The following is a 14017-nucleotide window of genomic DNA, read 5'->3' on the forward strand; positions in this document are numbered from 1 at the left end:
TATTGCAAAAGCCTCCTAGCTGGAATCTACTTCTACCATATTCCGAATAGCAGCCAGAATGATCCTCTTAAAAATGTTAAGTCATGAAGATTATGTCATGCCTACACTCAACCCTCCAATAGTTTCCCGTCTCATTCAGAATAACGGCAAATCTGCTCACAGTGGCCTGGAATGATCTGCCTCCCTCACCCCTTCTGTCTTCATCTCCCGCTATTTCTCTCATTTACCCTGCTGCAGCCACTCTAGCCTCCTTGTTGTTTCTCAAACACTCTGTGTTCTTGCCTCAGAGCCTTCGCTCTTATTACTTCCTCTGCCTGGAATGTGTTTCTCCAATGTCCACGTGGTTTGCTATCTCATTTCCTTCAAGTCTTTGTTCAAATGTCATGCTTCTCAGTGAGGCATTTTTTGCCTACCCTGTATAAATATATGACATAAAATGTAACAGCATCTACTGCTCTCCTCTCCCTTTTACTCTTTCGACTTTACTCCACAGACTCATCATCCTCTGAGACTATATATTTACTAAATGTAAACTATGAGAGCAGGGACTTTCTGTTTTATCAATTCCTGGATCCCTTATACCTAGAAGAGTACCTGGCCCACAGAAGGTACTCAATAAATATCTGTGGAACAAATATAATTCAGTTCATTTGACTGTAGGGAACCCTCTGGATTCTACAATCCTCTGGTTACCAGCACTAGTAGAGTAGTTTTTGTAACAAGACCTTCTCAAGCTTTTCTAAAAGCACAACTTTATTAAAGCAACTGATTTGTCCGGGCTCTTGCATATTTATACCCTCATACACCTATCCCCAGCAGACGTGGCCTTTGCCTTCTCTTCCTTTGCTTCCTAGTTCCTGTAAGAAAATGACTAATGGCAACAGCCTGCAGGTGAACGTAAGTATTCAACACCAGCATTCAATAAAAATTACTGTTGTGGTTATTCTTTTATAGAGAAGAGGAATCTGTTATAATCTTCTTGTAATTATGTAAGTCTCTTGGCTAAATACATTTAATTGATGAAGTAAATGTCTTGAAATATAGCTTTCTACTGATCAAGTTTCCAGAAGACCTGAATTGTGGTCCCAGCCACACCATGGAATTGCCACAACTCTGGGTACTTCCCCTGAGTTCTCCAGTATACTCTAGGGGGAAAATGTAGGCTTTGAACTAGATGATCACTAAGACCCTTTTTGATCTAAAATTGTGGTTTCCATGAAAGAGAAGAGTTCCTATTAACTTATTATAAGTGCAGGTGGTTATCTCATTGGCTTTCCCAAAGAAACATTTGTTATGCCAAAGAAACAGGACACAAGATGGCGTGACCTTGATAATGGTCAGGACTTTTTCATTGTTAGGGGTAGAGACCTAGCTCTAACTGGCTGGAGCAAATAGTGTGTGTATTGGTTCCTACAAGTTGAAATTCCAGAGGTAGAGTCTCTTGTGGCCAGCTGGGTCCTAGGGCTCATGGAATGTCAGGGGGACCAGGCCTTTCTTCATCTTCTTGCTCCACTTTTTCCTGTGCTGGCTTCACTTTTAGTAAGGTCTTCCCACACGAAGACTCCAATAGCACCACAATGACATGAGCCAGCATCAAAGCCTAGAGAAAAAAGGCTTCTTCCCAGGAATTCTGGGATCTTCTTAAAATTAAATCTCATTGATCTCATCTGAGTCATGTGGACTTTCTGAACCAATCACTCTTTCCAGGGAAATAAAGAGTCAGATTAGCTACATCTGTGTCACAGCTTCCATTCTCCAATGGATCTGGGGTGGGGGTAGGGCCAGCCTATCCAACCTGCATGGGCTGACAGCGGCAGAAGAGTGGATGTTAAAAGGAAACTCAGGGGGCTGTTAACAGAAGAGGGGAGATTGGATATTGGACAAGTGAAAATAGTAGACATTTATTTCAGTCCTCATTAAATTATGATTTTCTTATATGTACTGTATTCATTTTCCATAGCTGCTGTAACAAATTACTACAAACTAGATGGCCTAAAACAACAAAAATTTATTCTCTCACAATTCTAGAGGCCCAAAGTCTGAAATGGAGGTGTTGCCAGGGCCATACTCCTTCTGGAGGCTCTAGGGGAGAATTCCTTCTTTGCCTCTTCCAGTTTCTGGTGGCTGTCAACATTCCTTGACTTGTGGCAGCATCACTCTAATCTCTACCTCTGTGGTCATATTGCCTCCTCCTCTTCTGTCTGTTTCAAATCTCCCTCTGCCTTTCTCTTATAAGGACACCATCATTGAACCTAGGGCCCACCCAAATAATCGAGAACAATCTCCTAATTAAGATCTTTATTTTAATTACATCTGCAAAAAAGACCTTTTTCCAAATAAGGTCACATACTTAGGTTTCAGAGTTTGATGTGGACAGCTTTTGGGGGCCATTTTTCATACTACCGTAGGTACCGAACCAGAAGCATAATAATATTTAAGTGACTAAGGTCTCAAAATGTATGAGAATGAGAATCATTTCTACATATTACTGATATATTATTTTGTCCAGATGCTTTGTTGCCTTTTAAAGAGGTAAAATAAAATTTGCTATAGGGGAAAAACAAACAACTACATTTCTGACTTGATTAAATCATGTAAGTTTTCCATCTCTACATATTAAGCCTCCCGCCCTCTTCCAGGTAATCGTTGAACCACTAGCTGTTTTTGAATTTTTTTTACTCCTTTTCTGCATTGTCTTTAGCTCTTTTTAAAAAATATTTTCATTAGCAATACAGTTGGCCCTTGAACAACATAGATTGAACTACATACGCCCACTTACATGGGGATGTTTTCCAGTAAATACATATAGTACCGTAAATGTATTTTTTAATGGTTTTCTTACTGAAATTTTTTTCTCTAGCTTACATTATTGTAAGAATACAGTATATAATGTGTATAACATATGCAATATGTGTTAATCAACTGATTATGTAATCGGTAAGATTTCAGTCAATAATAGGCTACTAGGAGTTAAGTTTTGGGGGAGTTGAAAGTTGATTACAGATTTTCAACTGTGTGGGGGGTCGGTGCCTCTAACCCCCACATACAGGGTCAACTGTATTAATATGGATAATATTTTATAAATAAGAACTCAAATGAAAAAAGTCACTGGCAAGAATACACCACAGAATATTATTTTCCAACCCAATTTTCTTTTCTTATTTCAAACGAGTAAAAACATTCACAATCTCAACCACTGACCTTTTCGTGACCAGGTAAATGTTCCTAGGAACCCCAGGCTACATTTGAGAAAAACAAGACAAAGATCTTGTGAAGAAATCAACAGGAGCCCCCTAGTCCTCAGAGAAGACAGCGAGTAGAATACATGTTTTTGAATATATGTCATTTCGTTCCCTATTTCCGCCCACAATCAGCCCAAGCAGCCGCCCTTACTGGTTGCTCAGGTTGGACAGGGATCACACTGGTTACTGGTATTTTCCCTGGAGGCATCTGGGCAGCAATTCTGGGTTCAGATCCTCAGATATCACAGGGTCTGGGCAAGTGGTTCTGTGCTTTATCAGCTGGATGAGTCTTACAGGTGTTTCACAAGAATGAGGACTGGGGGCTGGGCACTGCTGAAGACTCTGATCCCTTGACCCTTCTACCCTCCCCAATTCAGGAACTAGGGGGCGTAGATCCTCATCTGTGATTCTCAGGTGTGGATCTGCTTTCTCCACTAGAAACCCATAGAATCTGAGAAGGCGGTTGGGTGTTATAGATTTCTGCTCTTCTGCATCTGGAGAATGAACTCAGCTTGCATCTGGCACACAGAAATTAACATGTATATGTGTTGGCAGAGTGAATTTCCAGTGTTGGAGACAAAATGATGAAATGGGAAGAGCTATGACCTGGGACACTGGTAGGCAGATCCTTCTCTGCCACCACCTTGCTCAATGACCTTAACCAGCATCTTTGCTCCTCAGTTCCCTGCATTTAAACAAGATGATTGGACCAGATGTTCTCTGAGGCATCTTCTAGCTTCACTATCTATGAGATGCATACACATTATACCCTCCAGGCTGAACATTTGGAATACCTGTAAGGCTCACTGGCTGCTTCTCTTTCCAGAAAGCTCTCTTCCCACACACCCTGGCTTTGCTGATGGTTAAATTCAGCAGGCCCCGAAATGAGGTCCCAAAGTACAGGATTTTGGTTAGAGTTCAGGGTTGTTCTCAGTTATGCTAGTATCAGTCATTCATCAAACATGAATTGGGTGCCTCAGGTAGGTGCTGGAGCTAGAAAAGATGAGTGAGATGGAGACCTTTCCCTGAGGAGCACACAGCCCAGTGAAGGAGAAGGATGAGCAAATTAAAGGTTGCGTTACAGCACGATAAGCTCCACTATAGGGTTATTAATCAGACTACCTGACACGTAGATGATGGACATATAAATCTGTCTTGGGTGGAGCCAAGAATACCTTCCTGGAGGGGGTGACACATGGGCAGACACTGAAGGAGTGAGTAGGAATTACCTGGGTGGAACAGTGACCAAATATCTTAGAGCGCTCACAGAAGGGCGGCCACTCGACAGATACTTGCCAAGTGCCATGGGACACGTTTCCCCCTCTAAAGACAGTTGTCCCTCCCACCGTCTATTCCCTTGGGTCTGACACAAGGACTGGAGCAGTGTGCACCTGACTGGGGTCTCAGGGGCAGGCCCTGAGAAAGCTGGGAAAGCTGACCCTAGCCCAACTTCAATATAGACCCAGAGACTGAAGAATTGTGGGCTCCAGCAACACCATTTTTGATATGCTAACGCTGAATGCCTGCAAACTGTGTTCTGTGCACGGAACACACTCCCTCCTCTGTTTTGTTTTGTTTTGTGTTTTTCCTTTTCTGGTGCAAGTTAGGGGGAAGGCACATAAAAGCTTTGGTTTCTGAGTGTGTTTCTAAAGTCTCCTCTGATTCTATTTAGTCATGGCAGGCTTCTTGGAGGAAGTGCTCAGAAAGAAAGATAAGGACTAAGTTGACTAATGAGGCTAGCATCTTAGCAAGAAGAGATTCCTAGGGCCACTTGCTATTCACACCCATGCCGCCACCCTTCCCTGCATCTGACCTTTGTTCCTCTACTAACCTCCTGCCGAGTGGAACCAGGTTTGACCACTTCCCCTTTTCGGTTCAGTGGCTGAACATGTTCCTGAAGTTCGTGATTCACAGCCTTCAGCCAAACTAGTTCTCCAGCTCCCTACGCTGGACTTGGGGACCTGCGGGCTGCATGTGGCTCGTTCTGGCTGTGAATTACCTTTGGAGGCGGTGGCCTGGCTCCGCCTCCGCTCCCGCCGCAGGTTCAAGTGTGGGTTCGAGCTAGGGCGCTGAGGCAACACCCCTAGCTCACACAGCGACCTGCTCCCTGCTCAGCCTGCCAGGCTGCTAGCCGCTGGGAGTAGGAGGGACCTAAACCTGGCGTTGCCGTGAGCGGTCCAGGCCAGAGTGTCCGGACTCTCACAGCGCTGATCTCCAGTCTCCAAGTTCACAGGCGTCCGAAGAGGAGTCGGCGCCAGCAGGAGGCAGGTGGCGCTGGGGCTCGCGCTGGGCGGCGCTCAGCGCGCTCGGCCCCGCCAGGGTTAAATCTTGCCGGCTCCCTGCTACCCGGCTGGCGGCCAGCTGCCTTCAGGGAGAGGCCAGAGCCACTGCCAGGGACCCGGAGGGGCGCCAACAGCGGGGGGCTGCACCCGCATCAACGCGCCCCCCTGTCCCCATCACTGCCTCTAGGAGGAGCAGAAAGTAGGGGCCCCGGGTGGGAAGCTCCTGCCAGTCCAGTGCCCCGGTGACTGGAGAGCCAGAGGGGCGGCGGGACACGGAGATGGCTGATGAGGTTGACTGGCTGGACCTGCCAGGCCGATGGACCTACGGAGTTGACCGCGGCGGGAGAGTCTTCTTCATCAAGTATGTTGTCTGTGGCGTTTCTTTCATTTTTTTTTTTTCTTTAAAGTTGTCCAACTTGAAAGGCGGCAAGGCTAGGGGCTGGGGGCTGGCTGCCGAGGGTGGGGGGAAGCGGGGCTGGAACAGCAGGCATGACTAATAAGTTTATCGGCATGCCAGTTTGAATGGGTCTCCCGCCTTTTCCTCAGTGGGTCAAAGTCCAGCACAGGCTCAGCATTCCCGCGGCTTGGAAGGGCAGGGCCAGGCTGGGCAGGTGCGGGCCTTCCCCCTCCTCCGCTCCCCAGTCACACACGGGAATGGGGTCCTGAGTAGTATGACTGGACCCAGGGCCCAGCCTACAGTTCCTTCCTTTCAGCTCCCACCAGTCTGCTGAAAGAGCCAGGCGTGTGTTCTTTCTTCTTTTCTTGCCACCCCCTCACCCCCCGCCCACCCCACCCCTTTCCTAAGGGAAGACTTGGGCTAAGTGGTAACACACTAAGGCCAAGGGACCCTGCCTCTGCCACCCAGTTCCTGGAGTTTGCTCACCCCAGGACTCAGTGTTCCCAGGTCCACAGCGACTCTCTTTTCCTGCTTCTTTATGAGGCTGTGGTCACAGAGAAGAAGATGCCCACAGTACCTTCAGCATTCTTTAGAGAGAGGGAGGCTTTGGCGCTCTCAGTAATATATCAGCATTGTTACAATAATTTCATAAACCAAAATGGCTCTGGCATAATCTCATTATAACAGAGTAGCCCCGCCAGCACTATTTTGGCTCATTCCTACCATAGTCATCTTTGCCAAGGATGGACATTTCCCAGTAATATAGCAAGTCGACAAGCACAGCATGCTGAACTGTTACCCACACAGGATGAGTAGTCCCTTCCTCAAGATAGCCACTCGCAGAACATGAGAGCCGAAAAGACCTCGGATATACGCCCTCCTTTTCAGAGACTGAGAGTACTCATCTGAGATAAAGCCACTCGCTAATCGGAGTTCGGACTAAGCCCAGTACCTGCTGATTTTTAACGTACTGCCTTTCTTTGTACAAAACTGCCTTTGCAGGAGGCCAGGAAGCCTGTGGTTTCTCTTTGTTGTTTCTCAGTTTCCACATTCGCTGTAGGCCTTTCTTCTGTAATTATCATCACTATGATCATAATTGAGGTTGTAATTAGATTATCTTAGAATGGAACTCCACTAAAGTTCTGGACCTTGAGTCAGATTTGTAAATAGCAGAACTTCCCCAGTATTTAAACTGGAGTTTCTTTTTGGTCAGTGATTTGAAACTTTAGTGTCTATAAGAATCACTCAAGGAACTTATGAAAAAAGGTCAATCCTGACCGTACCTCTAAAGGTTTGGGTTCAGAAGATCTGGGATGGAGCCTTAGAATCTGAATTTCCAAAAGTTCCTGTTATTTTGATGAATTGTTAATTTGACTCTTCTCATCTTTCTTCCCAATCTCTTGTTAGCCTTCTAGCTTCTTTTCTTTTTTCATTCCACAAACATTTATTGAATAAACACTATTTGTCTGCCGCAAAGCTAGGCATCGGAGATTAAAAAAAAATAAATAAATAAGATACAGGTTTTTTCCTTGAAAGGAGTAGGAAGGAAATGTAAATAAATATGTAGGAAATAATACGATACGTTCTAGAGGTATTTGCATGATGTTCCAGGAAAACAGAGAAGAAAGAACTAATGTTCTCTGGAGAGTTGAGGAAGGACTTTCTTGGCGAGAAAACATTTGAGCTGCTTCTGGAGGAGAGAGACTAGAGTGAAAAGGGCCTCGAAGCAGAGGCCTGTGGGAGGAAGGGCACTGATGGGTGTCAGGGCACGGGTTATCTAGGACATGCCGAGGGGGTCAGCAGAGATGGAGTGGAAGCTGCAGAAGATGAGGCAGAACAAGTAGGAAGGGGGCATCTTTGGAGAGGCCTGTGTGGTGGGCTAAGGGGTCTGAACTTGATCCTATCTGTAAAGGGAAACCAAAAGAGATTTTAAACAGAGAATTGACATAGATCCTTCTAAAATAGAAGGATCCTCTGGCAGCTGCATGGGTAGAAGATGACTTGAGGGCTGAACGGAGGCAGGGGGAGAACTTGAGATGTGGAAGGTAGTTGGGAAGCGATTATAAAAGTCTAGAAAACAGCTAATGGGAACCTTAATTTCAGCGATGAGAACAGAGCAGAAGGGGAGGGAGAGATGGTAGACTTCTTTAAGAGTGAGATGGAGAGCATTCATGTATTGCCTGAATGTTGGTGAGGGGCGGAAAAAGGAAGAATTGAAGATAAATCTCAGAATGGTTAACTTCGGTTTGACAGAGATCAGCAGTATGGGAAGAGGAACAAATTTTAGAGAGGGTCAGTTTCTGTGGGGAAATACAGAATTTCAGGTCCCTGTGGGACATTCAGGTGATGTCTAATAGGATAGAGTTTCAAGAGAAAGGCCTGGGCTGGAAAGAGTGTCCTGGGAGTCATCATGTAGAGGTGGAACCACCCAGAAGTATGTGAGGGAGAAGAAGGGGGATACCTAGGTAGCACCAGCATTGACAGAAAGGATAGAGGAAGAGCAGATGGAGAAGACCCAGGGGTCATAGAGGTAGACAACACAAGAGCCCGGGAAGGGTACTGCCCCAGAAGGCGAGAAAGAGGGCCGTTAGGAGGGAGGGAAGGGTCAAGCGAGCTTAATATTGGAAAGCGTCTACTGGATGGAGGAACTGAAGGGTGGGGGGTGGTCCTTTAATAACCTCTCAGAAAGTATTTTCCGGGGAGGGCTGGGAACAGAAACCAGGTTGCAGAGAATTGGTGAGTGGGAGGTCAGGAAGTGGGAACAACTAGAAGGGATTAGTTTCCAAGACAGATGTTTGGTCAATAAAAAGAGGAGCATGAGACAGGAGCTGGAAGGGTAGATGGCCCTGAGAGGGAGGAGGGGGCCGCTGCGAACGACATGAACAGGAATGGGGGCTAACGGGACAGACCTGACAGGGAGAAGGAAGTCGAAGATATCAGTCTTCGATGCTCAATAGAATAAGATTCTACAGAAGATGGGAGAGGATGGGCACTACAGCCCAGGCAGAGGGATTCGCCTCAGCGGAAGCAGGCCGCCTCTGCTCCAACACAGATGCAAGTACGAACGCATGGGTGGGAACATGGGTAAGTGTGAGGTGGTTGGGTGCATTGGGGACGCTCCTGCCTAATGCTTTCTATTTTTTCTTGAATTATGCGATGAGATTATCCACTGAGAAGGGGTGAGGGATGGGAAGGAGAGGCAGTCGTGAGATTTGAGGTTAGTGGAAAAACCTTAGATAGGGATCCCAAACCCCTGGGCTGTGGACTGGTACCGGACCGTGGCCCTTTAGGAACTGGGCTGCACAGCGGGAAGTGAGCAGCAGGCTAGCGAGTGAAGCTTCATCTGTATTTGCAGCCGCTCCCCAGCGCCAGCATCACCGCCTCAGCTCCAGAGCATCAGGCAGTAGATTCTCGCAGGAGCACCGGTCCCTGGTGCCGAAAAGGTTGGGAACCGCTCTGCCTTAGAACATTTTGCAAATGGCAACTGACTGGGCCCCTGAAGAAGATTCTGTGGGGTGTGTAGGGCCCAGCCAAGCTTAGGGACTGTGGATTTGCAGTGACATCAATCTTTCCACAGTTTCCCCATCAGCCCATCCTGGAGTGGAGATAGCCTGTGACTGCATTGTTCTGGGCCAGGGGCTGACAGCAGGAGAGCAGCAGAAGGCAGAGGGGACAAGGAAGTTGCGAGCGTGGTGGGGCTGTGCCCACCCTGTTGATCCTGTGATTAGCCTTGATGTCTAGGCAGGGCTGAGACAGACATGAAGGCTGAGGGTGCCAATTGATCGTGAGGAAGAGAGGAGTCAAGGGCTGGAAAGTCTCAGGGCGGCTGGAGAGGAGTTATGAGAATGAATTTCCCCCCAGGCTTACAATTCAGCTCTGGCTGGATTTCCCCTTCCTCAGCCTCCTCTCCCACTGCCTCCCAGGACCAAAGCCCAGCCCAGAGCTCCTCTCTGATGGTGCAATTGGCTCCAGAGTCCTGGGGGCACCGGAACAGTGACTTTGTTTCTTCTCTCCTGCCCTAATCAGAGGGGTGGGTCGCTGGGAAATCTCTTCCTGCAGCAGGTGTCCAAACTTAGTAGAAAAAGTAGTGGGATCAAAAGAAAGCCTATGTCCACACAAAGACTTGGACATGAATGTTCATAGGTGCTTTATTTGTAATGGCCCCAAACTGGAAACAGCCCCAGTGTCCACCAATGGGCGAGTGGATGGACACACCGTGATATACTTACAATGGAATGAACTATTAACACATGCTACCACGTGGAAGGAAGGAAGGAGGGAGGGAGGAAGAGAGGGAGTAAAGGAAGGAAAGATGGAGGAAGAGAGGAAAGGAGGGAGGGAGGGAGGGAGTGAAGGAATCAGACAAAGAAGTCTGCCTTCTGTAATTCACTTATAGAAAACTCTAGAAACTCTAGAAAATGCGAACTAATCGACAGTAGCGGGAAGCAGGTTAGTTGTTAGTTGATAGCAAGAGATGGCAGAGGGCAGGGAGAGAGGAATTACAAAAGGGCACAGAGGGAATTTGAGGGGATTTATATTTTGATTTTTGTGGTAGTTTCACAGGTATACATATGCTAGAATTTTAAATTGTACATTTTAAATATGTGCAGTTTATTGTATTTCTTGCTTCGATAAAAATGTAGTGGAGCTTTTCTGAGTGGAGTTTGTTATATTAATTCAAGTATTAATTATACCTTAAAAGCATTGGGTGGAGTCCTGTCCTGAGCCCCAGGCCGCCCCCCAACCCCACCCTAAGCCTGGATGATACAGGTGACCCGAGATTCCTCTCCTTCAAGTACATGGATTGGCCGAAAAGGTCAGGTGCTTCATTCTGGATCACACCTGGCTCTGGAAAAATCGTGTCACTTGGTTGATACGGGCTGAGAAATGTCAATGGGCTCATCTGCCATCAGAGCCAGAGCTCAGAGGATCTGTACTGCTTGGGAGCCCACCTTGCTGGGAGTCGGATATTAGAAAAAGCTCGGGGTTTAGGGTTTACGGGTCTGGGTCTGAATCCTGGCTTCATCACTTACTGATCTAGGCCAGTTGCTTCATCTCTCTGAACCTCACATTCATCATCTGTAAAATTCTTAATGTAAAAGAATGTTGTGAATGAAACTATATAGCACTATAGACACCTAAGGACTGCCGGTTCACCCAGCGTCCTTCTTTCTCATCCATTGAGAAGCTGCCACTTAAGGACCTTCCTTGTTCTTCCCATGTGACTTCACCTTAGTGAAGTTCTCAGGCTGTTCCTCTTCCTCGACTTCGTCCGAGCTAGCGCGCCCTCCTCCTCCTCCGAGGTGGTGTAACACGCTCTGTGCACATCTGTAATAGAGACTACTTCCTAGCACATCGTAGTGCAACTCTTTTTTATTTGATTTTTTAAAATTGAAGGACGGTTGACATACAACATTTTATTACTCAACTATCTTTTTTTTCCCTTCTCTTTAATTTTCCCCCTACCCCCAACACACACACACACACACACACTTCCACCCCTGACCCATGGATGTTGCCGTTTCCCCTTAAGAACTGGATCTCTGAAGGTGGGGTGTCTCCTCCCACACACTTGCGGCGTGCAGCCGGGACCCGGAGCACCTGGGGGGCCTGGCACGCCTGGGGTATGGCACACCCAGGGTATGGTCCGTGGTTCCACCTGGGGCGTGAATCCAGGACCTTCTGCATGTAAAGCAGAATGCTAACCACTACACTATGGAGCCACCCCCCACAACTATCTTTTTGTGTGGCTGTTTCCCCAAAGGGTTATAAAATCTTTGAGGTCAGGTATCAGATATTATTTCTCTGAGTCCTCAGAATCTGCTTAGTAAATGCTCTGTGAATGTGAATGAATGAATGAATGAATGAATGAACGACAACGTGGATGCTCCCGTCTCACGTGTGTGGGATCGAACAATAGGTGCCGATGGGAATTTGGAGATGGGTGTCCTGCTCAGGGAGGCCTCTCTTGTACCTGATACCTTTCAATTGATCTTCTATAGTGATGAAGAAAAGTCAACCAGGTGGGTGCACCCTGGGACAGAATCACCCATCCAGAGTGGACACTGCTCCAGTCCAGGTAAGGAGCTCGTCTGTCCCTGCCTTTGCCATCGAAGAGGAAGCCGTGCCTTAAGGTGGCAGTAGGACTTTGTTTCTGACTTTTCCTTTCCCCATGGATGGACTCAGTTGAGCTTACGCCCGCCATCTGAAGGATAGTGCAGGAGGATGATGCTCACCCTCAGCTCTTTCCAAACCTCCAGCTCTATAATTAGTACCTGGGACTAAGGTGCTAATCTTTGAGGACAAAGAATTCACTTCTCTCTCATCCCCTGCCCTGGTAGAAATCTCCTCCAACTCGAGATCTCCTGAACTGGGCAGAATCCCAGACCCCTTTATACCACGATGCAAATGTTCTCTCTCTCTGTGCTGCCCAATATGAGTTGTGTGGCCTTGGGTAGCTACTGGGCAATTGGAATGTGATTAGCTTGATGAATTGAATTTTAAATTTTAATTGTTAAATTTAAAAAGACCCACATGACTAGTAGGAATTCCTTGTTGGGGGAAAATGAAAGAAAAGGAGGCAGGGCCAACACTGATTGCTTACGATGGAGAAGGCTCCATTGCTGGCCCTCAGGGAACTCCCCGCCCACAGGGAACCCACAGGGAAAGGTGGGATGTGTACGGGCAAGATTTCAGTCTAGATTAAAGATGTGGAGACGCCAAAAATCAGAAGTCCTGGGGCACTTTGAGTAAACAGTCTGTTGTCCTCTCCAGGACGCCACCACAGACCCATCCCCACTGACCTTCTGGCCCTTTACCTGACCGCAGAGCAGGCGTGTGGTTCCAGAAGTCTGGGTCACTTGTGGGGCGTGGTCAGCACTGCTGGACTCTGGGTTAAGGTGTTGAATTGCCCAGGCTCCAGGCTAGAATCATTGTATTTTTAGAGCTGGAAGGGATGTCAGGGATTCTGAAGTCTTAGTCTTTGATTTTAAAGGTAGGAAATTGAGAAGTGAAGAGGAAGTCCTTGGCTCAAGGCCACTTAGCTAGCTAACAAGTAAAACGGTGTCTGGGTTAAATGCATAAGATCTAAGGGCAGAGAGACCTGAGCTCGCATCTTGGCTCTACTTTCTATTAGTGTGGCCTTGAGCAAGTGGAAGGACTCGGCTTCTTCATCTGTAGAATGGGGAGAGGATCACGAACCTCAAAATGTGTAGCTCAAAAGGAGAGAGTCACTGTTGGTGGAGGTGACTGCTGATTTTATGGTCACTGTCGTGTTTCTGAAGGAAAGTGAGGCCTCTGGACCCTAAGGCAGGGCTGTTTTCTTCAGCATTTCAGCCGTTCACAGTCTGAGTCCGTTCATCTCATCATGACCTTAGGTAGGACTGGAAGATGAATAAAAGCCTGTGAGCCAATTCTTTCATTTTTGGCTGCAGCCAACTGGTCATCCAAGACTGGGAAGGGGTTAAGATGCCCCTGAAGCTTCCTGGGAGGGCAGCTGTCTCAGCGGGCACTCCGCCTGGACAAGAATATAAGAACGCTTGGTGTTGCCCAGGCAGAGAGGGCAGTGTGGAGGGAAGTTGCTGGAAAAGGCAGAGGACATAGTCCATGCTGGCCTCTTTCCCAGGCACACCACAGTAGCAGGATTTTTTACGGTTCTGACCCAATGGGGATCCCTCTACTTTGGGAGGTTGCCAACCCACACCCTTCTGAATGGGAACGTCCTCCCACAGGGACAGAGGGGAACAAGCAGCATTTATAGAACAGCACACAGGAAAGAATGCTGGCTTTGCAGGCAGCAGACCAGACTCACATCCCGGCTCAGACGCTTCCTGTGTGACCTTAAGCAAGTCGATTAACCTCTCTGGGCCTCAGTTCCTTATCTGTAAAAATGTTTGGGCTGAGGCCTATTACATAATGTTGCTGTGCAGATTAAATGCACTAGAGGCAGTGAGACGTGTAGCTCGGAGGAAGGAAGAACTCACTAAGTGGTAGCTGGTGTTATTATTCCTATGGACCAAGTCCTGAGAGGGGAGGTAGGCCCGCTGGCTGCCCTGCTGTGTTGAAGCAGCAGCATCACCATCAGCAGCAACTATATA

At 47.4% G+C, this 14017-nt stretch overlaps 1 protein-coding gene across 10 annotated transcripts in view; it reads left to right on the plus strand.

The window, feature by feature from the left end:
• The first annotated feature begins 5229 nt into the window (after positions 1–5229).
• PLEKHA6 (pleckstrin homology domain containing A6) overlaps positions 5230–14017 on the plus strand; it is a 139640-nt gene continuing 130852 nt past the window's right edge. For 9 of the 10 annotated variants that reach the window (XM_023538291.1, XM_023538294.1, XM_023538292.1 and 6 more), the window contains exons 1-2: positions 5230–5885; positions 11924–12000. In XM_023538291.1, the coding sequence (XP_023394059.1) occupies positions 5803–5885; positions 11924–12000 (160 nt within the window). In that variant the 5' untranslated portion in view covers positions 5230–5802. Of the gene's footprint in view, positions 5886–11923; positions 12001–13218; positions 13298–14017 lie in introns of those variants that run through there. The other variant, XM_023538299.1, reaches the window with a different exon arrangement.

Source organism: Pteropus vampyrus, unplaced genomic scaffold, assembly GCF_000151845.1.
Source record: "Pteropus vampyrus isolate Shadow unplaced genomic scaffold, Pvam_2.0 Scaffold217, whole genome shotgun sequence".
Taxonomy (NCBI): Eukaryota; Metazoa; Chordata; class Mammalia; order Chiroptera; family Pteropodidae; genus Pteropus; species Pteropus vampyrus.